The following is a 22,900-nucleotide window of genomic DNA, read 5'->3' as shown; positions in this document are numbered from 1 at the left end:
ATTGATGTATAGAGATTAATTTATAGCTGGCATTTTTCATTTGAAGAAAAGGAGAGGCTTTTTCTTGTCGTTGTGTTTTCAGTATAGAAGCCTTTAAGCATCTCATGGGACGTCAATGTGGTCATGCGCCAAGGGATTCCATGCCTTGCCCTTGGTTAACAACCTAAGAGCTGTAATGAGATTTATATAATAACTATGGAGAGAATTATACAGTTTTCTGTTTTTTCTTGCAGTAGATTCTGTAAAAGATATTTTCAGATGGAGGCACCCATTGAAACTTACATTTTGTAATCAAGTTCTTTGTGTGAATTGATAATATCAATAATTCCTTGCTCAAACTACAGGTTACAATGTCATGCTTGCATGTACTGACTGCACACCAACTAAGACACTCAACATCTTCTCTGGAACACACATAAGACAAAGCTATTTAAAAAATAATTCAAACAGAATACCCTTCATAGGAGCTAGAGAAACTCCAACCCTTGGATGATTGTTTAAAACCCATGTATAGGACAGTCCCATTATCCGGATGCGAATTGGAGGCTATACCCTCCTTTTGTTTCTGTATGTAGATATGTGCTGCTATTCAAGAGATGAAATTGTCTTCTAGAGCCTTGGATGCCTTCTATAAGTTATACCAGTTCTCTAGCATGCAAGTGAGCATTGCCAAGACAAAAAGCATGACCATTAGACATCTTACAAGTTGCATACACATTTGAGTAAAAACATTTGAAAATGTTCTAGCCATGCAGATACATGGCTCTAGAGTTTCTGAACAACTACAAATAGATTTGTAAGGACAGATAAGCAGCAGAGTTCTGTTCTCAACTTTGGTCACACAAGTTGAAGCCTTTACATAGCAATTTCAGCATAAGCCCCCTAATAATGCTTGACAAACACCATTCTGATATGTATAGTATATACAATGAGGCTCTAGAAAGCCTGAATAAATGAGGCGATCAATGGTTGCCTTGAGTTTGATGCTTCAAAGGTCACACATCGAGTACAATTCCTTGTGGGACAGCTGCAATGGTATGATAATCATATTCTCTCAGGAGATTCTAGAAAGATTATTTGATTGAGTACGATATACTTGAATGGTATATAGAACAGCTGCTAAGGTTACTGATCCAAACGACATCACAATCAGCTTGCTAAAGTCCTGCTAGGCATAATAAAATCAGAGAATCACACTGGAAACGTATGAAATCATGCATCATTATGTCTATCAAATTTGGGGTAGGTGGGGAGAGGTTAAAGACACAGGATTCGACAGGATTTATTTGAGTTTTGTTGTACCTTGGGATGAGGAATAACCATTCCAACGACAAAGGAAAGCAGCTGGAAAAATGATTGCATAGAATTTTGTACTCCTGCAACTGCCCCTCGTTCAATCTCTGGCACGGACTCCTGTGATAATCCAACAAATGTGACATTTAACTATAGGCACTTACATATAACATTGATATTTAACAAAAGATACATGTAATAAAAAATAAAAAAATGCAAGGGTTCACATTTCACATTTGAAGGAGAGTATTCCTACGATTTGTTATTAATCATGGGGACCATAGCTCAGAGCTTACATACTTGCATCAGCTGTGTCACTGACAAATCAAACATCCAAAGGCCTGCACGTGCAGCAGCAGCACCACCCATAAGTAATGCTGTAGAAGCTGTTAGGCTATGAAGCCAGATTGAGACCACACATAACGAGAGAAAGCCCCACTGAATTAAAGAAACACAAAAACTTTAGTAAGGATAAATATTGAAGAGACCACCAAGGTTCCAAATGACATGAAACATATTGAGTTGACGAGTACCGCAGTTAAGCTATCTAGCAATGTTATAATATAATGCATCAATAAACTGACAAGATTGTAATGCTCAAAAAGCTTCAATGAGTATAACACAATTTTTTGGTATTTTCACCAAGTTTCAATAAAGCCTACGTTCCTGCCTGCTCCATACACTCCTGCCTACCTTCCTTTCAGTCACCCTCCACCCACACTTCACCTCACTTACTCACCTACACTTCACCCTGACCTCCTCTTTTGCCCTCCCTTTCTTGCTGACACTTGCAAGTGACAGACAGACTTTCTAAAGTTTTCAAGTCAGCCTTCCATCTAAGATCGTAGAATGGGCTGCTGTGAGAACATATTTCTTTTCAAAATACGAGTTGCAGCAGATTCAGAAAGATGCGGAGCAGGAAATTTTCCACTACTCTTGCCACATGCATTGATGGATCCCATCCATCAAGAAGTTAGGCTCGGGATTGGACGCTTTCTGTCTTATCTCTTGACATTTCAGGCATTTATCTAATGTTTGGCTCTTGGATAGAGGTCTTGTTCAGGTGGTTTTTGGTTTGGCAGATGTCGCAGGCTGCACCATTGGAGCTTTAGGCTAGCCCCCTCCTCAAAGATAGCGTCCTTAAGAATCCTCTGAACACACATTTTGAGGAGGCTCCTCCCCATCACATCTCCCCCCAACTCCCTGCTCCTCCTGCCCCTTCCCATCTCCTTGCTAGCCTTCCCTGCCTGCTGCTAGTCCCCTCTGCATGAATCTTCTATCCCACCTGTTGCTGCCTACTAACCTCCCCGATGCTCGTCTATCCCCACCTGCTGCAGCTCTCTGCTTTGCTGCCTGCTAACCTCCCTGCCTTCCCCTCCTTGCTGCTACTATCTCCTTGCTGCTTCTAACCTATTGCTAACCTCCTGCCCCCTATGTTGCTTTCTACACCTTCTCTAACTCTCTCAGCCCCTACTAACTCCTTTAGTTCCTACTAACTCTTTCAGCCGCTCCCCTCTCCTCCTTCCTCTCTACCCCTCCGCCCTCCTCACTCAGACCCTCCCCTTCTCTCAACCTCTCCCCCTCAGACTGCCCTCTACTCCAACCCCTGCCTATCCTCTTCCAAAAGCAACAAAAGGAGTTTTACTTTCTTTGAGTCAGCCTCCCGCCTTTTATTGACGAATGGCTTCCCATTCAGCTGAACCTCGACCAATTCCACCGGCCACGAGAACTTGCATTTTTTCTGCAACTCCAAAAGGATGTGTAGTCCGAGAGCTCCACCACCCTCTTCACACGCATCCATGGATCCCACCCTTCCACATCACACTCCCCGCCTTTCTGTCATTCGTTTGTTCAGACAATGCTTCTTCCAGGTGGCTTTTAATTCGCTTTTGAGACCATGAACACTCTGCTTATTAGGGCGAGCTCCTTGGCACTTGGTTCCAAGAGGATTTTCCTTACACCCGTCACATTGGGTTTCCACCTTGTACAGGAGGACCAACGGGTCTTATCACTCTTCTTTAAATTTCCTGATCTTCCATAGGTTTATGACTCCTAGCCATGATTGGAGCTATGTTTGGGCTAGTCATAGAGATCCACTGCAAAATGCACAACAAACCCAATACATAGCAAAGCCTTACACAAGGAGGTGAGTAGTGTCAGAGAATAAGGGTCAACTCCTCATTTGTAAAGCTCCCAAATGACGACAGGTGACACCTGTAGACGTGTGGGGGGCAGAGGGATCAGGAGGCTGCGATTTTAGCAGCACAGGCTGCCACATGGGTAGCTCCCCCCCTTCCTAGTTTACCCTCTTTTGTAGTGGAGGCGATCAAATCTGATGGGGTTCCTAGAGTTAGGGTCATTGGGTCTAACCATAACATTTCAAATGACCATATCATACTCCAGTGTTCGGATGGCTCCCTTTTTAAGCAGCGAGTTGAGATCGCAAGCAGGCAGGACCAGTGGAGAATTTGTAGAACCTTTGGTCACTTTGCTAGAGATTGCCCAAAGAAAAGAAGCAAAGGCCCAAGAAGTCTTCTGGTATGCCCCCTCCCTGTAGCGCTCCTTTGGCACCTCTTGTACGTGTAGCACAAGCTACATGTCTTGTACATCCAGCACTAGTGGGGCGTCTTGTACATCTAGTTGTGCATCTTGCACTTGCTGCCCCCCGTTAGGTATTGCTTAGAGTTCGTGCTCCAGATCCTTTACCATTTGCAGATCAAGAGGCTCCTTATCTGCCCTGTGACTCAGGGCTTGTTGTGACTTCCTTGCATTACAGATCGTGTAGCAAAAGAGGGAGAGTCTCTTCTCTTAGTGCCCTACATCAATCCATTTCCACTCCCTAGGGTCCCACTACAAATACTTTATGGTGACACCTCCATAGAGCCAAATCCTCCATGAATTCAATGGAATGTGGTCTAGGTTAGGGTCTAGATACTCTCTTGAACTGGTAGATTTTGCAAACATCAAGGAGTAGTTTTGTTCCCTCCAACCTTTTTTTTTTTTTGCAAAAAGAGTTCCCTCCACCTTTGGGAATGTTGTTGTGGGAATCCCTATCGACAGAGCATCCCCCTCTGCAGGTGTAGGGAATTGATAGATTCTATGATGATGGTTGGGTTCTAGATAAAGGTGGGTTAGTATGTTTGAATGTAATTTTTAAGTTGAAGGAACATGGTGGAGAGAGAGAGAGAGAGTAGACTAGGGAGAGAGGAAGTGATACTCAAAGAGAAACATAATGAAATGGAAATGAAATGACTATAGCAATGAACCAAAATGAAAGTACTCACATGTAGACCAAAGAGCTTGTAGCTTGATAATTGATTGATTTGACACTAGACAAGTACAGCTCTTATATAAGAGCACACACACACATATGAACGCCTATGCATATGGGATAACTCCCAATATGACACGTGGCATCCATAGGACTCACTAGACTATAAAACACCCACTAGACACCTAGTACACTCATTTTTTACTCACTTTGGCTTCATATTCCAACAACCCCCCATGAAGGCAAGGTGAGAGACTACTGAAATGGAACCAAGAACAGAACATGACAATGATGGTCTAAGGTGAGGGACTATTGGAATGGAACCAAGAACAAAACATGACAATGATGGTCATCAAACTGTGCACCCTATGTAACTCAGAGACTAAAGTCTGAGCGTGTTCAGAGGTTGATCCAAGCACTCTCATGGCTTGAGACTCAACATGCTCAAAGGCTCATGTTATAGCATGGCTACATGACCAGCTCATAGGTCTAGGAATACACCAACATCCTAGAACTCGTCGGCCAGGCCTGATAACGAGACCTATCAAAGCCAATACATGGCTCCCACAATACATCCCCCTCTAAACCTATCAAAGCCAATACATGGCTCCCATAGTACATCCCCTCTTGGCTCCAGGGGATAATGAGAGACATGAAGCCACATACCAAAACAAAATAGGAAAATACATCTTTTTAAGAGGACTATCCAAGGCAAAGAACCTTTGACTCAACACACATGATTTATTTGCATTCATTTTGGGGGACAACCTAGGGTAGAGTACCCTTGACTCAAATAAGAAGTACTAAAGATATATTTCATTCATTTTATGCATAGCAAGGGCAGAGAACCCATGTGCCCGAAGTAGCTGCCGCACAAAAGTGTGCACATCCTGCTCATCAATGATGTGTCGAAGATGCTCATGTCGAGGATGCCTCGGAAGATGTGTCGATGAAGACCATAGGAGCAGCTACCAAGGGAGATCACTTCATGACTCTCAATGTGCCGATCAGAGAGTCACTGAATGTGTAGAAGAGGCTCAAAAAAATGAGTGAAAGTGCTCAAAACAATGAGCAAAAATGTACAATAGGTGACGAGGTGAAAAGAGTATTCCCCGCTGTCGGAAGCCTCAAGTCAATGTACCAGAGTGTCAGTACAGTCGAAATGACTTGTGGGTAAGCTCGAGAAACTCAAATCACTAGTGGAGGTCACGAGAGTCCAAATCTGAGCAAAAAATGCCAAAAGTAGCCTAAAACTACTCGGAATCGCCTTCTGACAAGTTGTACGAACTCCTAGCACTATCGCGCATCCGCCTGCAGACGTCCGTACAGACGTATGGACATCCGTACAGCTGTACAGATAAAAAAGTGATTTTTTTTCATCGAAATGGTACGGGACAGGGTCGTTTATGTTTGGGCAGTGCCAAATTGTCAAAAAACGTCAAAATCGGACCTCAAAAGGTCAAAAAACAGCTACTGGACTGCTCCAAAACAAGTTTTTGGCGACCAACTGACGAGGAATGTCCGCCAATGTTGAGGGAGAACCACGAACTGATGCGGGAGTGAGCTGAACTCACAAACGAGGACCAGGAGCAATCACTAGGACACCGGAGTACTTGATGTGAGGAAACATGGCGAGGCTAAGGGAAGGGAGGCTCTACCTTAGAGGGGAGGGGTTGTTTCCATTTGCGGGCTTCTCTCATCCTCTAGATAGAGCAAGAAGAAGGGGAAGGTAGGAAGGGAGGCTTTGATACCTAGGACTCACTAGACTAAAAAACACCTACTAGACACCTAGTACACTCTTTTTTTTTTTTCCCCAAGAAAGAGACTTCTACCTCATCTTTCCTTCATGCGGGGGTGTTAGAACATGAAGTTAAGTTGAGTGTGTTTTAGTGTGTTCTACTAGGAGTTCTAGTAGAGTCTTATGTGTGAGTGCCACGTGTCATATTGGGAGATATCCCATATACATGGTATACTTGTGTGTGTCCTATCCTATATATGATTGTACTTGTGTGTCACATCAACACACATCAAGGAGTCTACATCAAGCTTTATCAATGTGAGTCTTTCCATTTTGGTCTATTGTTCATTTTCATGTTCTTTCACTTTCATTATGTTTCCATTTCAGTATTATCTTCTCTCTCCCTAGCCTACCCTCTCTCTCTCCCTCTCCCTCTCCCTCTCTGTCTCCACCATGTTCTACTAGAATGGAATCAAGAACAGAACATGACAATGATGGACTACTAATCTGTGCATCCCATGTAGCTTCTCAGAGCTAAAGTTTGAGCATGTTCAGAGGTTGATCCAAGCACTCTCATGGCTTGAGACTCAACATGACTCACAGGATCACGTCTCACCATGGCTACATAGGTCTAGGAATACACCAACATCTTGGAACTCAGCCAAGCCTGATAAAGAGACCCTATCAAAGCCAATACATGGCTCCCACAATGCATCCCCCTCCTGGCTCCAAAATAGGGTGACATGGAGCCACACACCATATATAGCAAAACATCATTTTAGGAGGACTATCCAAGGCTGAGAAGGAGCTTAAAGAAATATTGTCTGAGAAACACTTTGGAATTGACAATTTTGTTGCCAAATAAGCGCTTTAACTTGTCCCACAATTCATGTGCAGTGTCATCAAAATCCAAGTGATGAATAACGTCATCAGACAAACCCAAACCAATGATAGAAAGACCTTTGTCATTGAGAGTTTCCCATGCTAGAATTTTCTTTTCATCAAATTCACGTTTCTTGTCTTTGACAATAACCACCTTCCACACACCTTACTTCATAAGCAGAAGCCTCAGCTTGGTTTGCCAAGTTGGAAAATTTTTACCAGAAAAAATTTCAATGACAATTCCCGCTTTAGAATACTCCAAGTTTGCTTCAAATGTTGTAGCAATACGGGCTGGAGTGCAAGCTCGGAGCAAAGGCTAGACTAGTATGGGTTGTAGCAGCAGGTCAGCTTGCAGTCAGGGCAGAAAACAGCCAAGAAAAGGCATCGGACCAATTGGAATAGTGTAGGCAGCAACTCACGTTGCAGTCAGGGCAGATGGTGGCATTCTTGAGGCGTGAATAACAGCAGCAGCAACACTCTTGAAGTAGGCTGTTTCTTCAAAAACGAGCTCCAAATGAGGTCGTTTTTAGGACGACCAGTAGTAGAAACATCTCCACAACAGTAAGCAACTATTTCCTTCACAAAAACGCCCCCAAAACAGAAAAAACGAGCTGTCTTTGAGCATAAAACGGGTTGCTTTTTGAGCAAAAAACGAGCTGTCTTTTCCTCTACGAAGATGCCCACTAATGCCCACAAGAATGGTGACCAAGTTGCTCCAAATCTAAGCATAAATATGCAGCAAACTCGAGGCTAATAGTTGCAGCAGAAATCCGCAGCAAATCATGTAGCAGCTCCACGAATACAACTCCAAAGCTGATGTAGATCAGCAGCTCATGGAGAGGCTAAGGATGAAGGAAGAAGGGCTACCTTCCAAGAGGAAAGAGGGAGAGTAGCTCCTCTTTTTGGTCCTCCCTGACCTCAATCACTTCGAAGAGCAAGGAGCAAGAGGGAAAGGACTAGGAGAAGTAGGATGGAGGAAGAAAGAAAGGGAGGAGGAAGGATGGCTTTGATACCACATGAAGGAACATGGTGGAGAGGGAGAGGGAGAGACAGAGGGTAGGCTAGGGAGAGAGAAGATAATACTCAAATGGAAACATAATGAAAGTGAAAGGAAATGGAAATGAGCATTGGAGCAATAGACCAAAATGGAAATGAGAAGATAATACTCAAATGGAAACATAATGAAACTGAAAGGAAATGGAAAGGAGCAATAGACCAAAATGGAAAGACTCACATTGATAAAGCTTGATGTAGACTCCTTGATGTGTGTTGATGTGACACACAAGTACAATCATATATAGGATAGGGCACACACTAGAATACCAAAGATATTGTTAGATCAAAGAGTAGAGTATACCTTTCATGCACGGGAGTTCTCTTAGACTCAAATGGGTGGTAGATTCAATAATTATTTATTCTCTACTCATGGCCCAAGACATAGTAGACAGAGTATCACACATCTTATTGACCTAGACGAAGTATTGCAGACAAATCCCGATGTTGCCTTGCGTATAGCTACTGACTTTTATGCCTCTCTTTTTGCAGCAGATGTGGATACACATACTAGAGATGATGCAAGGTTTCTCATTTGGTAGAATATTCCATTATTGGTGAAATCAGATATGAGAGTCATGCTAGATGTGTCTTTCACCAATATAGAATTCAGGACTGCACTCCTTGCCCTTCTTAAGGGCAAGTGCCAAGGTTTGGACGGAGTTTCACCTTCTTTTTTAATTGCCCGTTAGGATGACATTGGAGATCACATTATCTCAGCCCTGCAGGGCATGCTCTCTCCAAGATGTTCCTTTCACTCCTTTCAGAGCTGCTCATGCCACGGTAGACACAGCTTGGGATATTCTGGCTAGCATTACAGCTTGGTATATTTGGAGGGCTAGATGTACAGAGGCGATGGAGGGTTCACAGATTCACCATTCCTAGTCTATGGCCAGTAAATGGACTGATACTACACACACGTTGATGGCCATCTGGGCGAGCATGCAGGGATCCTCCAGAGCAGCTACAGCCAGGATATATTTTTTTAAAAGAGTTTGGAGAGGATCTCCGTTCTTCTCTGAGTCTTCTTCAGGGTTGAGGTGGCATTTTCAGCCTCCACCTTGGATTTTTGTTAGCTCTTTTTGAGCTGTTTTTTCTTTTATGCATGACATGATGTACTCCCGCATTTGAGCTTGCTCTTGCGGCTTTCATTCATACTTAATGAAGCAATCTTTTTGCAAAAAAAAGAAGAACCAGGCGAGGATGCCCTCGAATGATGTGTCAATGAAGGCCATAGGAGCAGCTACCAAGGGTGATCAGCCCATGAATCTCAAAACTGGAGATGTTGAATTACCAAGGTCGGGTTGGAAACTTCAAATTTAGGCAATTATGCCCAAAAGGGACAAAATTCCCAAATGAATGTACAATATAGTGATGAAATTACAAAATTTTTATGAAATCCTCAAATGTCTACATGTAGGAGACTTCAATACAGCTCAAGGGATGCAAAAAGCAGAAAAGCTTTAAAATTGGAAAATTAGAGCTTAGCAAAAAATCAGGGTTCAAATTATTTTGGGTCTTTTTAAAATTTCTTGTATCAGAGTGTTCCTACAGCCAAGAACCCTCAGAGCATGATATCACTATTTTAAAAAAAAATCAGAGCAGAAATTGCAAATGGCGTTTTTTAGGGTTTCAGAGACTATGTAGGGTAGGAAATCAGTCTACAGGCAAGGGCAGCTATTTTCGGATGCATGTAAAGATGAACGGATGTCGAATTTGGGTAGGTCAGAAGCTTTGCGTGATCAAAGCAGTTGACAGAGCCTACGTCGTCAATCTTCTACGCACACCTGTGACGCCTCTACATGAGCTGTTGAGATGGACGAGGCTGAAGTCTAAGTAGAGGCGATGAAGAGCAGGTCACGTAAGTACTTGAATGAGGCGCCAATGTACTGTTGCAAGTCAGCAAAGAGTAGCAACACGACGAGCTAGAACCCGCTTTGGGTGATCTTTTTGTTCATGCCATCCATGATGTATTTTGAGCTTGCTCTTGTGGGCTTTTTTCATACTTAATATAAATCTCTTTCATGAAAAAAAAATATAACTATATGGAGAGGTGACACTTCTATCCTGAACCTTGGATTCTTCTAGCTTTCTTACATGACCTTGATTCTACCCTATTAGGATGTTCATGCTTAGAATGTATGTATTTCTCCCTGATCTTTGCTCTTGGAGTTTTTTTCATACCTAATAAAAGTCCTTTTTGTTTTGGGAGGGGGGGATAACTGTACAGGGATACTCTCATAAAGCCAAATACTCCATGAGCCCAAGGGGGTTTCTATGGATGAAGGTTCAAATACCATTATGAAGCCCAAAAACACTGCTCCACATGTCCCACAATCCTTATCAGCTAAAAACAAGCATCCATGACAATATCCTCATCCATGGACCTAGATAGCCTATTCCCAGGGCCTAGAGTGCACATCAAAAACCAAGGCATCCTCATCTGTATCTCTTTGGAGTAGAGCGGGATGCATGTCCTTAAAATATTCCCCATCATCTAGGGCAGCCATGTCATCTCTCATTTGTAAGGACCCAATCCAAGTGCAAAGCTGCATCAATCTATTGAATCGTCCTTCTGCTTCCTCTGAGGTGGCTATGTTGGAATATGAAGCCAAAGTGAGTCTAAAATGAGTGTTCTAGGTGTGTTTTATAGTCTAGTGAGTCCTAGACATGCCACGTGTCATATTGGGAGCTATCCCATATACACTACTTTCTAGAGTCTAGTGTCACACTATATAGTGTTGTACTTGTCTATTGTCTATGAGATCAGTCAACATCAAGCTATCAATACATTGTGAGTATTTTGGTTATTGCCTTGCACTTGTACTTTCCTTCCTTTCCATTTTGCCTTTCATTATGCTTTCCATATTTCCATTCCGTTCCTAGATAGCTACCATGTCTCTTTAGGCTAGCCATATCAAATCTATTATTCCAGAAGGCTTTTGAAATCCTTCCAAGAGCTCATAGAGGAAGCAAGGCCTCTCCTCTCTCCCAATTGGACCATTGCATATAACTAGAAACATCTAGGGTCTGCCATGATCGTCAATAATCTTATCATTCCACATGATAGACTGCCTATCAATCTCTTCCTAAGAGGGAGGAATTCTCCAAAGAACTTCTAAAATTTACCCAAGCTTCAGGATGGCAGTCATACGAGCCCAAGCTACCTTGGCTCTCTACCTTGGCTCTGGCTTCTACTGAACTATCAAACCCACTCCATAAAAAATTTATGATCGGTCTTTTGAGCTAAGTGATGTAGTTGCACAAACAAGGACAATCAAACCAGGCTGTAGCCAACATACTTTGGTTGACAATGGTTGCTCTCAAGGTCAAGTCTACTCACAAACACCCAAAAATGTATTTTCTTCTGATGCTCTCCAACACGAGCAAACTGCTGCGACGAGGGGATATGCCCACACCAACTTGAAGCCCAAATATCTAACGGAGACAGCCTTTTTTTTTTCAAAAAGATTATTTCATGAAGTATAAATGAAAACCACAAGAGCAAGCTCTAATGCGGGAGTATATCATGACATGCGTGAGAAAAAAAAAACAGCTAAAAAAGAGCTAACAAAAATCCAAGGTGGAGGCTGAAAATGCCACCTCAACCCTGAAGGAGACTCAGAGAAGAAAGAAGATCCTCTCTAAACTATGAAAAAAGTATCTCTCCTAGCTGTAGCTGCTCTAGAGGATCCCCTACATGCTCGCCTAGATGGCCATCAGTGTGTGTATAATATCAGCCCATATACTAACCATAGACTAGGAAGGTTGAACCTGGGAACCCTCCATCGCCTCTGTACATTTGGCCCTCCAAATATGCCAAGCTGCAATGCTAGTCAGAATCTCCCATGATGTGTCTGCCGAGGCATGAGTAGCTCTGAAAGGAGTGAAGGGAACATCTTGGAGAGAACATGAATCCACAGAGTGTTGTCATATAATGAAGGCCGCAAGTCTAAGTCATGTCCCTCGAAAAACACATGAGGGCCAATAAGAGATAACCATGCCACTGATCCCCAAGTCTTGAACAAGAGTGCTCTATGACATATGCTAAATATCTTAGCAACACCCTTCCACATCGCAGATCGTCCTCACCTGTCTACACTCGCAGAGGCAATGCTTAATTGACTCAATTGCTGCGCAGCATCGAGGACAAGTAGGGTCAGCCCCGAACCTCTGGATCTCCACAGGTTCACTGCAATCCCTCCATGAATAGAAAGCCAAAAGAAAAGAGTGATCGTTCTATTCCTGAGGGATTTCCAGAGCCTCCTCCATAAGTTTTTTTGCACATCTGCAGAAATCTTAAAACTATTCCAATGCGGAGCTCTGGAGGGCCTCCAACCTCTACTACTAAGCTGAAATCTCCTGGCATTTTTGACTATGTAACGAAAGAAGGGGATGCTCTTCTCCCAGTGCCCTTCATCAATCCATTCCCACTCCCCTGGATCCCATTGCAAGAACCTAATGGGGCAGCCACCATATAACCAGAGTCTCCAAGACGCAAGTGCCAAGAGAACAGGGTCAGGATCAAGATACCACTGTGAGATCCGAGCCCCACTCCATGTAATCTACAATAACAGGCTCAAAGGCAACCTCCAAAATAATATCATCTGAAGATCTGAGAAGTTTGCCTCCCGACTGAACATCAAAGACAAGGGTCTCCTCATGTGCATCCCGCAAGGCAATAACCTGTAAAGGAATACCTGTCCCCGTAAAAGCTCCCAACCAAGTGGACTCCGTGATTGGCATGTCATCTGTATCTATCCACTCTGTTGGTATGGCTGCATCTATTTGTTGCATCCTGACTGCACTCCCTCTGAGGTGGCCAATTGATAAGAATCTCTGATCCTCTTGAAGCTTGCCCTGCACCTATTGTGAAAGCAGGTTCCCTCTCCCATCTAGACCATTGCATATAATGTGAAACTCCTAGTGATCTGCCATGATTATCCAATATAGAGTCATTCCACATGACAAGCTGCCTGTCTATTTATTCGCAAGAGGAGGATGGGACTCTCTGAAGAGTGTCTCTGAAGCTGCCCCAAGCTTTCGAAATGGCAGCCATCAGAGGGGAAGAGGGAGATCTAAGATGAGAAGGTGTACAAGACTGAATGTTGTGTAAGAAAAAATCTTTCCAATGCTCCTGTCCAGGCATTCATCACAACACTGGCAATGGATAAAAGCAGTAGCCTAATTATCTTTGAGGAGCCGGGCGGCATGATCCTTGAGGAAGATCTCCATACACTACAAGTTTGGATCAATAATATTGAGACCTCCATCCCGTGTGGGGAGAATGAGGGTCTCCCAAGCCACTCTGGCTACAACATCTGAGACGCCATTCAACCCACTCCATAGGAAGTTCCTGATACGTCTCATGAGCTGAGAGATACAACCTCTAGATTTGCACCAACATGAGCAAGCAAACCAGGTAGTAGCCAATAATACTTGGTTCACAACCACTACTCTGGATGCAAGGTCAAGTCTGGCAGAACTCCAAAAAATGAGTTTCCTCCTGATGCTCTCCAAACGGGAGCAAACTGCTGTGCTGAAGAGATGCCCACCCCAACTTGGCATCCTAGTCACTTGATGGAAACACCCCTCTGAATCCAAGTTAATCCTATGTCATTCCCCCAGTCTGGAATGTACTCATCACTAATCCAAAAGCCATTGGATTTGTTCCAATTAATACGAGCCCTTGTTGCAGTGCAAAATAAATCGAAGGCTGTCTTGGACGAGGTGAGTGTCTGTGGTGTGGCATCTAAGAAAACAGCCGTGTCATCTGCCAACTCACTATCCAAGAGCTCATCCTCCTGCCTCAATGGAAGCCTCAGCCCTATAATATCAGCTTGAGCTCTAAGGTAATAGCTCATAGCTTCGGCCACAAATAAAAAGAGAAAGGGGGCTAAAGGGCATCCCTAACGGACTGATCTAGTAATCTGAAACTTGTGTCCTTGACTGCACCAATAAGAATTTGTAGAGAGCTGACACCCCTCTGATCCATGCATCTATGAATCCAAAGCGAATGAGAGTACCCTCTAGAAATCCCCATTCTACTCTGTCGTAAGATTTCTCAAAGTCCAGGAGTAGAATGGCAAGCATATGGCCATTATGCATGGCCCAATCAGAAGCCTCCCACAATGAGAAGATGTTATCAAAGATGCTCCTACCATGCACAAAGCCCGTCTGCGTATCATGTATAAGATCTGGAAGAAAGGGCTGCAACCGTAGGCTGATTGCTTTTGCTAAGATTTTGTACAAAGTACCCAACAGAGTGATCGGTCTCCACGGAGACACCCCTTTGAATCCAAGCAAAACCAAAATCATCCCCCCAATCTAGGGTGTCTGTCTCATCACATATCCAAAAGCCATAGGGAGTGGCAGCCCAAAAAGCATTAGTGTCATTTGTGAGCTCACTATCTCACTATCCGAAAGCTCCTTATCCTGCCTCTAAGGGAAAGTCTCAACCTAAAAATATCTGCCTGAGATCTAAAAAACCAAAATATGGTAGGTACCCTCCTCTGTTGTAAGCTTTCTCAAAATCCGAGAGTAGAATGGCCAAAATCTTGGTTGCTATGCATAGCCTGCTTTGAAGCCTCCCAAAAGGAAAAAAAGGTTATAAAACATGCTCCCTCCATGCACAAAACCAATCTATGTATTATGAATAAAATCTGGAAATCTGAAACCCTGCTCCTCTAACCACCTAAATATGCATCCCAATCAAGTGATACATTAAATGTATTGCAAGATTTTGTTCTCCCTCTATACAAAATATAGGAATTACTGATTTCAGTGCTCCAAATCTCTATTCTGTATATCCAATTCATATTCTCAAAAAATTTCAAAGGATTCAAGAGGGCATTAATTTTTTTCCTTTGAAAAGATTCGACCAGAACACAACATCTGCTGGGACTGGTTCAACTTTCACCTGAATTGATAAGGCCCAAAGTCCTGCTTTCAATGTGCCGAGCTGGGCATGTAGAAATGGATAAGATAAGGTTGCACATATGCCAATTAGAGCAGCAGATGCACGAGCAAGGCCCAAATCATATACAGGGACCCCTCTCCATTTCAAACTCACAGTCATCAGAGTTCCAAAACTGCAGTGGAGCACTATTAGAATGCCATAAGGGGGTCAAGTTCCCAAGTTCAACATTGCAAAATCAAGCTCACGCAATACTGACTGATGCATGTATAAGAGAAATAAACCGCAAGATAATACATCTAGATGAATTTGTACTTAACCACACAAGTAAAAACTAAGCACCTGTAATACTGCATTGTTTCATTGATGCACATACCACGTGAAATAAACCACAAGATAGTACATCTAGATGAATTTGTACTTAAACTATGCAAGTAAGAATGCACAACCTTAGAACACTGACAGATAGAAGGGATAGTGCCACTCCTGCAAGCATCACTTCCTGCCTCGAGTATGCCTTCCAAGCTTCAAATAAGGGTAGGGTCCAGATCTTCTCACAGGCAAAGTTATTGTTATAAAAAGTATATGGAGAAGGTCCTCCATTTTTTTCGGCAACATCCATTAGATCTTCGTCATCTATTCCTGGGCACATTTCTGCATTCATTATTTGGCAATATGATATGTTTCTTTCATGGAGGCCAGGTGTCTCTTTGTATACGGTAAGCAAAAGCCAGTATTGAAAACCAGCACATGTTACATTCCACATAGCTATCAGAATGGCAGAAGCTGACAGAGACCCCATGCTCATGATAAATCCCACGAAAATTGCAGCAAAAAACTTGCAGGACAGATCAATACGACGCATCATTGCATTTATTCTTGTAAGGTTTGCAGAAGAATTTTCTGCAGCAATCACAACCACCCTGCCAAACAACATCAAATTTCAAGTTGGAAATTACAATCATTGTACCTTGTATAAAATTTCAAAGTGACATCCATTGACATCAAATTCTTCTATCAGAAGTAACCAACAATAGTAGGGCAGGCCTTCTAACACAAATTAAAGTGTCTTTTCTTTTTTGAATAGAATCAATTGGATCTTATCTTATCACCATGTATGAAATGTTTGCTTTATAGTTTTGAAGGACGTCATGAGGAGTGGTCTTTGGACAATACAACAGAATCTGAAACCACCATTGTAAAGAGCAAGTAGAATCTAGTAAAACTGTGTATATTGAGATAATGAGCCTATGTGAAACAAAGTGGAGGCATGTTGCATCAGGGGCAGGCTGCAGCACCTCATCTTGTACCACGTCCCTCCCATACTTCTTCTTTCCCTCTTGGTATACCCTCGTCTACTATTGTTCCCCCCACCACATCTGCCTCTTCCCCACATGAATCACTGGCAATCACTTCAGCCCCGACATCTTCCCTCTCTGTTGCTTCTATTTCTACCATCTCTGTTGCTTCTCCTTCTACACCACCATCTCTAGGACATTTTTCTGGACCGCCCCCTCTTGGGCCTACCTTTGGTGCCCTTCCATCCATTTCCATTGAGGAAGAGATAGATTTCGATGATGATATTTTCCAGGTCACTCCTCAGCCCTCCTCAAGCCTTACTTGAGGGATGACATCAGCCCTTACCTCCACTGCAATAGTGACCTTTTACGGACACTATAATCTCATCAGTTTCTATGAGGTGCACAGGAATGCAGATGTCCTCCTCAGCACGGGATCATCTGGTTGGACAACCTTCAGTCGCTATGAGTGCACTGACCTCCGCCTTGGATTCTCACGCACGCAGACTCTTGGATTTGAATCTCACTTTGGGGACCACTGCTGACACGAGGACACCTCCTTGGGTATCTCGATGAGTGACACCAGATCAGAGTGTGGAGGATACTGAGCAAGACCCACTCTATACGCGACCTGGTGATGTTATTTTTGCAGCTAGTAAGTTACCCTTTTCGACCGATTGTCCTCCATTGCTAGAAATGATATGTTGGCTATATATTTTGCCTCCTCTTCAGGAGAATTATTCTCCCATGAAGGATAGATTCAAGAGCACAGCGAGGATCACAAGCGGCTTCTGTATGCCTTAAAGCACAAGAGTTCTCCTGTTTGTGTGGAAGAGGAGGACCTAAACCAACTCTTCACAACAGGAACTGCTGTACTTTTATTGGTCATGGACCTCGGTCATGAGGGGTCATGCACCTTATTCACACTTGGGTCACACCTGGGTCACACCTTGTTTACATCTTGGTCATTGGAGTAGGTGTCAAGGCCCAAGGATGATCAGACCTAGGTCACAGACCGGCTAAGGAGACAAGAAGACAACCATAGGAAGGAGGGAAGGAGATTTCCAGCTACAGGAGCCAACAAGGGGAAGGTGAAGAGGGAAAAGGAGGGAGGATTGGGGCATTCCAGCATAGGCACATTCGTATTGGAGCATAGAGTAGGAGTGGAGAGAGAGAGAGGCTAGATTCAAGAGCTTGCCTAGTGTGCATCTTCTCCTGGGTGTATCAATCATCTGGTGTAACTATCCTTGGTGTATGATTCATTCCTTTTAATGAACTATGCTTCTTCCCATCACCAATAGTTAGCAGCTCTGCAAAGGGAGGAGTAGAAGAGCCCATCATATGGGTGACCCAACAAGATCTATAGGACAAATGTCAAAGGTAAGTCTATGAAAAAATTCCATGTTGCAACTCTAATATAGCTGTCGACAACAACAGTTCATGTGTTTGTGTCCCTCAGTATGCTTGTGAAGTCTACTTTGTCCTGTGATGGGCATAGTCTGCAAACCTTGTCCTCTTGTATCTTTTTGATAAGAATATCACAAACTCCAAGGTTTTCTTGAAGTTGCAATTTTATAAGTTGAAAATGGAGGATAGTGATACCTTGAGGGCACATTTAGCAAAAATGCAATCTCTTGTTCAACAACTTTCTAGCCTGGAGTATTCCTCGGACGACAAGGACAAAATGGCTGTCCTCGTGAAGGAGTCACTCATTTTGAGCACACTCTTGAAGTACTTAGGCTTGCCACCACGACTACCTTTCATGATATGGTGACTCTTCTTGAAAAAGATCACTGGAACAAAGAATCTCCTATCTATTCATTAGATACTACAAAGGCTCTTGCCTCCACCAGCAAATGGAAACCCAGGCCTCCACCAGCACATGGAAAGACGAAGTCATTCAAGCCTCCCAAGTGCACCTTTTGTAACAAGCTTGGTCATACGAAGGATAGATGCTACCAGAAACTTGCCAAACAACAAACTAAGGAGCTTGCCAGTTGTTGCCACTAGTGACGATGAAGATGACAACCCTCCGACACAAGTTCATGCTCTCACTGCTCTCTCTCTCCCTTCAGAGGACGATGGAGATGATGATCCATTTGTTTTCTAAGCATGTTGTATTTGGGTACTCCGCCCTGGGGATGTTTCCCAAAAATGATGCAATAAATCCTATGTGTTGAGTCAGTAAAGGTTCTCTCCCTTGGATAGTCCTCCTAAAATGATGTATGGGTTTTCTATGGTGTGTGGCTCCATGTCTCTCATTAGCCCGTCGAGCCAAGAGGGGGATGTACTGTGGATGTATTGGCTTTGATAGGTCTATTTATCAAGCTTGGCATGTGAGTTCCAGGATGTTGGTGCATTGGTCTCGTAGATCTTTGAGTTGGTCATGCATCCATGAATGATGAGCCTCTGAGCCATGCTAGGTGAGCCTCTGAGTCTATACCATGCTCACTAGCCTTTGAGCCATGCTCGCTTGCCTCTGAGTTAGCATCCCGTTAGCAGTTAGCATGGGAGCCATGTCTAGTTCGAGACTATCATCGTACAGTCCGATGACCATCATTGTCATGTTCTGTCCTTAGTTCCATTCTAGTAGTCACTCACCTTTCCTCCATGGGGGGTGTTAGGAAATGGAGTCAAGTTGAGTCAGTTTTTGTTTGCTCTAGTGAGTCCTAGTGTGAGTTTTATGGTACTAGGTGTCTAGGAGTGCCACGTGTCATATTGGGAGCTATCCCATATACATTTGGTACTTAGTGTGTGTGCGCCTATCCTATAAAGGCATTGTACTTGGTCACTTGTCAAATCACTCAACTCATTCAAGTACAAGCTACTTTGGTCTACATGTGAGTATTTGTTCATTGTTTGCTTCCATTTCCTTTCCATTTTATTATGTTTGCTATCTTTCCTTTCTGTTCCTAGTGTTAGCTTGTTTCTCTCCCTACCATTATGTTCCTTCAGAAACTTGATTCTGCGATTAGAAACCTTTTTTGCACTCTCTCCACAATCTTCCGTGAGCCTTTGGTGAGCCCTGGAGACCAGGCCTGGCGTCCAATAAAGAATGACAACCTACAAGTCTAGTGTAGTGTATGTTTTAACATTCCGCAATACCAAATGTGATACTTTTTACACTTGCTTTGTGGACAAGAGGACGATAGCTTGTAAGCAGATGGATGATCTCTTGATAATAAGGCCATGACCAAGCCTGCATTTGACTCTTAAATAGTGAGACCAATTGGCTCTCAAGATTGCCAAATTGAAGCCATGATGAACCTGCAGATCCTTTTAAATGATTGCAAGCTTGGAGACAACGCTTGACATTCCCATCTTTGAAAAGAAACTGATGCTTACATGTGGGGAATTGAGAGGGGATCTGGCCAACTTCTCTCACAGTGTACCAAAAACCATGGCCATGCACTTGGTAATTAAGAAGACGTATGAATATTTTCTTAAGGTCCTGATAAATATAATGGTTGCTCGATGCTGACTAGGCCAATACTAGAGATTCCTCTTGAGATTCTTCTAGCATATCCTGGTTGAGCACAATAACCTGCATAAATCTATCTAAGGCTAGGTCTCCATAGTAAGGGAAGAAAGTCTCCACATCACGTGATCTGGTTCCCAGTAAGATCAATTGTTTCATTCAAGAAGATCAAACGTTTTTGAATCAAAAATGGGAATGCACATCGACTTAAAACATAATCACCAGAGTTGCTAAATACTTTTAATACTTCAAGCCCTTTACAAATGATCCCTTTGTTGACATGGAAAATTGTTGCTGCTTTATACATACCTATCATATCTGTGATTGGTAGATGATGCTTGATTTGGTTTTGTTGTGATATCCCAGAAAGTGTAATCCCCATCTTATCACCAATCATGTCTACCTTTTAACATTCCCCCTCTATTGGCATCTTCTCATTCTGAATGTCTGATGAACGGCAACGGGGAAGAACAGGGAAGAGGAAGATCCCAATACATGGCGCTCTCTATTGTGAGCGTAGTTCTAGGGCATATTGGTGCATATCACTCTTAAGAGAAGACGGGTTTGGAAAAACGAATTTGACTTAAACCCTAGCTGTTTCTAGTATACCGTTTCTCCTGGTAATGTTGCTAACCTTTTTAAAAAAATCTTAACTATAAATAGTAAATGCTGGCCTGGCACTCTTGCACATTGGAGATGATTACCAATCACGCTCTAGCGAGATCTTTGTAGCAAGTCCTGCTAGACCTGAAATTCCACCAAGGACATTCACCAGTACCACGAGACTGGCAAAAGCTTTGAACTTGCCTCCAGCTATTGGCCAAGGATGTAGCAGCAATATCAATATGGTCAGGGTTGCAGCAATTATAGAAGCATTCTGGACTGCTACAGAAGCCTGGATTACCTGCATGTAAAGGATGTTATGAAGATCAGAAAAAGAGGACGTTGCACGAATCCTAAAATTTTTACAGTTAATAGGGTACTATCCCAAACAAATTTGTCAACATAACAAACTGTATGCTAGTTTGCGATTTATGGCGATGTAGGCGCCTCTTAACAAGATGTTAAATATTGTGAAAGAATTAGAATGCCCAGCAGTGTCCATGAAGGGGAAACTGTCTGGAAAACATCAGAAAAAAGCGAGATTATTGTCAAACTGGGAACAATTTCCATTGCTTTAAATCTGTGTAGAATGAAAGTAATCCATTCTAAGCGTTTTTGCACTTGAAGTTATGAAGAAATGAGGCCCCATAAACGTATGTCAGCAAAATTATGTCCACCTTCTTTAGTTTGGGATTCAGGAGAGCTGTGCATGCAACGTCCTTGCGACATAACGATCTTAGAAATGAAATCTCACCTTTAGACGGGGAACCTTGTCAACCCATTCGCCAATAATTGGTCCCAGAGCAACTACTGATGCAGTTTCCACGAGACCGTACAGTGAAACAAGCAGCAACGATTCCTTCCAAATCTCAATCATGTATAAGCCGATAGCAAATTCCCACATTCTGCAGATAAAAAAGTAGGATATTACACGGAGGTACCTTTCTACTTATACTCGCCCATCCCTCAGTTTCTGTTGACGAACGCTCTCAAGCTCCTTTCTGGAATTTTAGATGAGGTGGATAGGCTGGCATGTTAGCCAATAATATATCCCCAAGGTGTCTAAAATCTGACTTCGATGTTCTCGAGCACGGAAACGTCAAAAATATGCAATAAACAAACCATCCTATAAAACTGCAACATGAATGATGCGTAAAGGAGCTGTTATTTGTAAATCTAACCATATTCATATTGCATTCAACTCCGTTTTACGGTTGCTTCTAGATTGTCTTGTAAAACCTGGATTCGCTAGGTGCTAAGGTGTATCCCTGTGAAGAAGTTAGTGTTTAAACTGAATTCAGTTTATTTCGATGTTGCTGAATCAAGAGCTGCTTTAATGTTTAATTTGAGCGCCCATGATCTGTCAGACCGAGAAACAATCACGGTAGAGAGGCGGAACCTGTCTCCCCAACGAGAGAGAAAGTAGCTAATGTAGAGGTAAGCAAGGAGGCGACTCCGACGCCAAGGCCGGTCCCGATGGAAGAGGTCATGATGAGAAGAGGCGAGAGGGTGGCCATGAGGTGGCGGGGAGCTGGGAAGAGAGGGTTGGAGGTGAGAAGGAAAGGTGGGAGATGGAGGGCGAAGCTCTAAATGCTGGCTATGGCGATCAGAGGGAAGGGGGAGGGGAGGGTGGTGGAGGGACGCCATAGCCATAGCCATAGCCACACGAGAGCTCAGCATGCACTACGTAAAGCTGTTTAAACTGAGATCATCGTTTAGTTTTTGTATATTTCAAAAAAAAATGATGCGTTACCCGACTCCACTCAAACGGCCTCCCTTCACCCACCTCACTGCCTTGCCTTTATCAAACCTTTATAATCCCACATATGTTATGCGAGCCTCCCTGCGCATATCGTATTTTCACTTTGCCTCTCTTCATCACACCTGTTATAGTAGGCATGTCATGTGGTTATAGTAGCTTCCCCCTGAGCATTTAAACGGCTGAAAATTCGCTCCAGTCCACCTTTCAGGCAGGGTAAAAATGGCTCACGGCATCCATCGCTCACCATTGTTCCCTTGGTGAAAGGTGTCCTCTAGCTGATTCCCTATCCATGAAGGACCGAGCCTACGGAAGATTAATCTTCACCTTTGATATTCACAAAATTTGGCACAAGAATGCACACTTGGAAATTTTCAAGCTTCTTAAAAAAGTTGGCTCGTTGCCTTCGTGTTGTCCTCCACAAATGGGAAAGTGCACAACGCTCAAGGGAAGGCTCTCAAAATTGGGCTTCCGCATAACAATCGATCACCAGGATTCTTAGGGGTGGTCACTCTATAAAAGACCGTGTAATACCTGCAATCAAGCACACAACTAAAATACCCCTATATTTAAAAATTTGCCCTCTTCCATATGTATACATGTTGCAAT

General features: G+C 43.2%; 1 protein-coding gene across 1 annotated transcript; it reads right to left on the bottom strand.

The window, feature by feature from the left end:
- Positions 1-773: 773 nt before the first annotated feature.
- LOC147894075 (solute carrier family 40 member 1-like) lies at positions 774-22,017 on the bottom strand. The gene is made up of 8 exons (XM_087385266.1): positions 21,932-22,017; positions 21,287-21,437; positions 20,634-20,833; positions 15,603-16,076; positions 15,157-15,328; positions 1,594-1,731; positions 1,303-1,413; positions 774-1,165 (listed from the first exon to the last, which is right to left on the bottom strand). The coding sequence occupies exons 2-8, from the start codon at positions 21,434-21,436 to the stop codon at positions 1,055-1,057; spliced, it is 1,356 nt and encodes a 451-aa protein (XP_087241392.1). The 5' UTR covers position 21,437; positions 21,932-22,017; the 3' UTR covers positions 774-1,054.
- Between the last annotated feature and the right edge of the window lie 883 nt (positions 22,018-22,900).

The sequence above is a fragment of the Dipteris shenzhenensis genome, chromosome 14 (genome assembly GCF_047967505.1).
Source record: "Dipteris shenzhenensis isolate YYH24624 ecotype China chromosome 14, Dip_SZ_1.0, whole genome shotgun sequence".
Classification (NCBI taxonomy): Eukaryota; Viridiplantae; Streptophyta; class Polypodiopsida; order Gleicheniales; family Dipteridaceae; genus Dipteris; species Dipteris shenzhenensis.
The sequence above is the reverse complement of the archived record's forward strand: the minus strand, read 5'-3'. Positions and strand labels throughout refer to the sequence as shown.

Coding starts and splice junctions, on each gene's coding strand:
- LOC147894075 (XM_087385266.1), bottom strand. CDS start 21,436: ATGTGGGAATTTGCTATCGGCTTATACATGATTGAGATTTGGAAGGAA. Junction 20,834..21,286: donor ACAAGGTTCCCCGTCTAAAG/GTGAGATTTCAT, acceptor CTTTACATGCAG/GTAATCCAGGCTTCTGTAGC. Junction 1,414..1,593: donor CAGTGACACAGCTGATGCAA/GTATGTAAGCTC, acceptor GGATTATCACAG/GAGTCCGTGCCAGAGATTGA.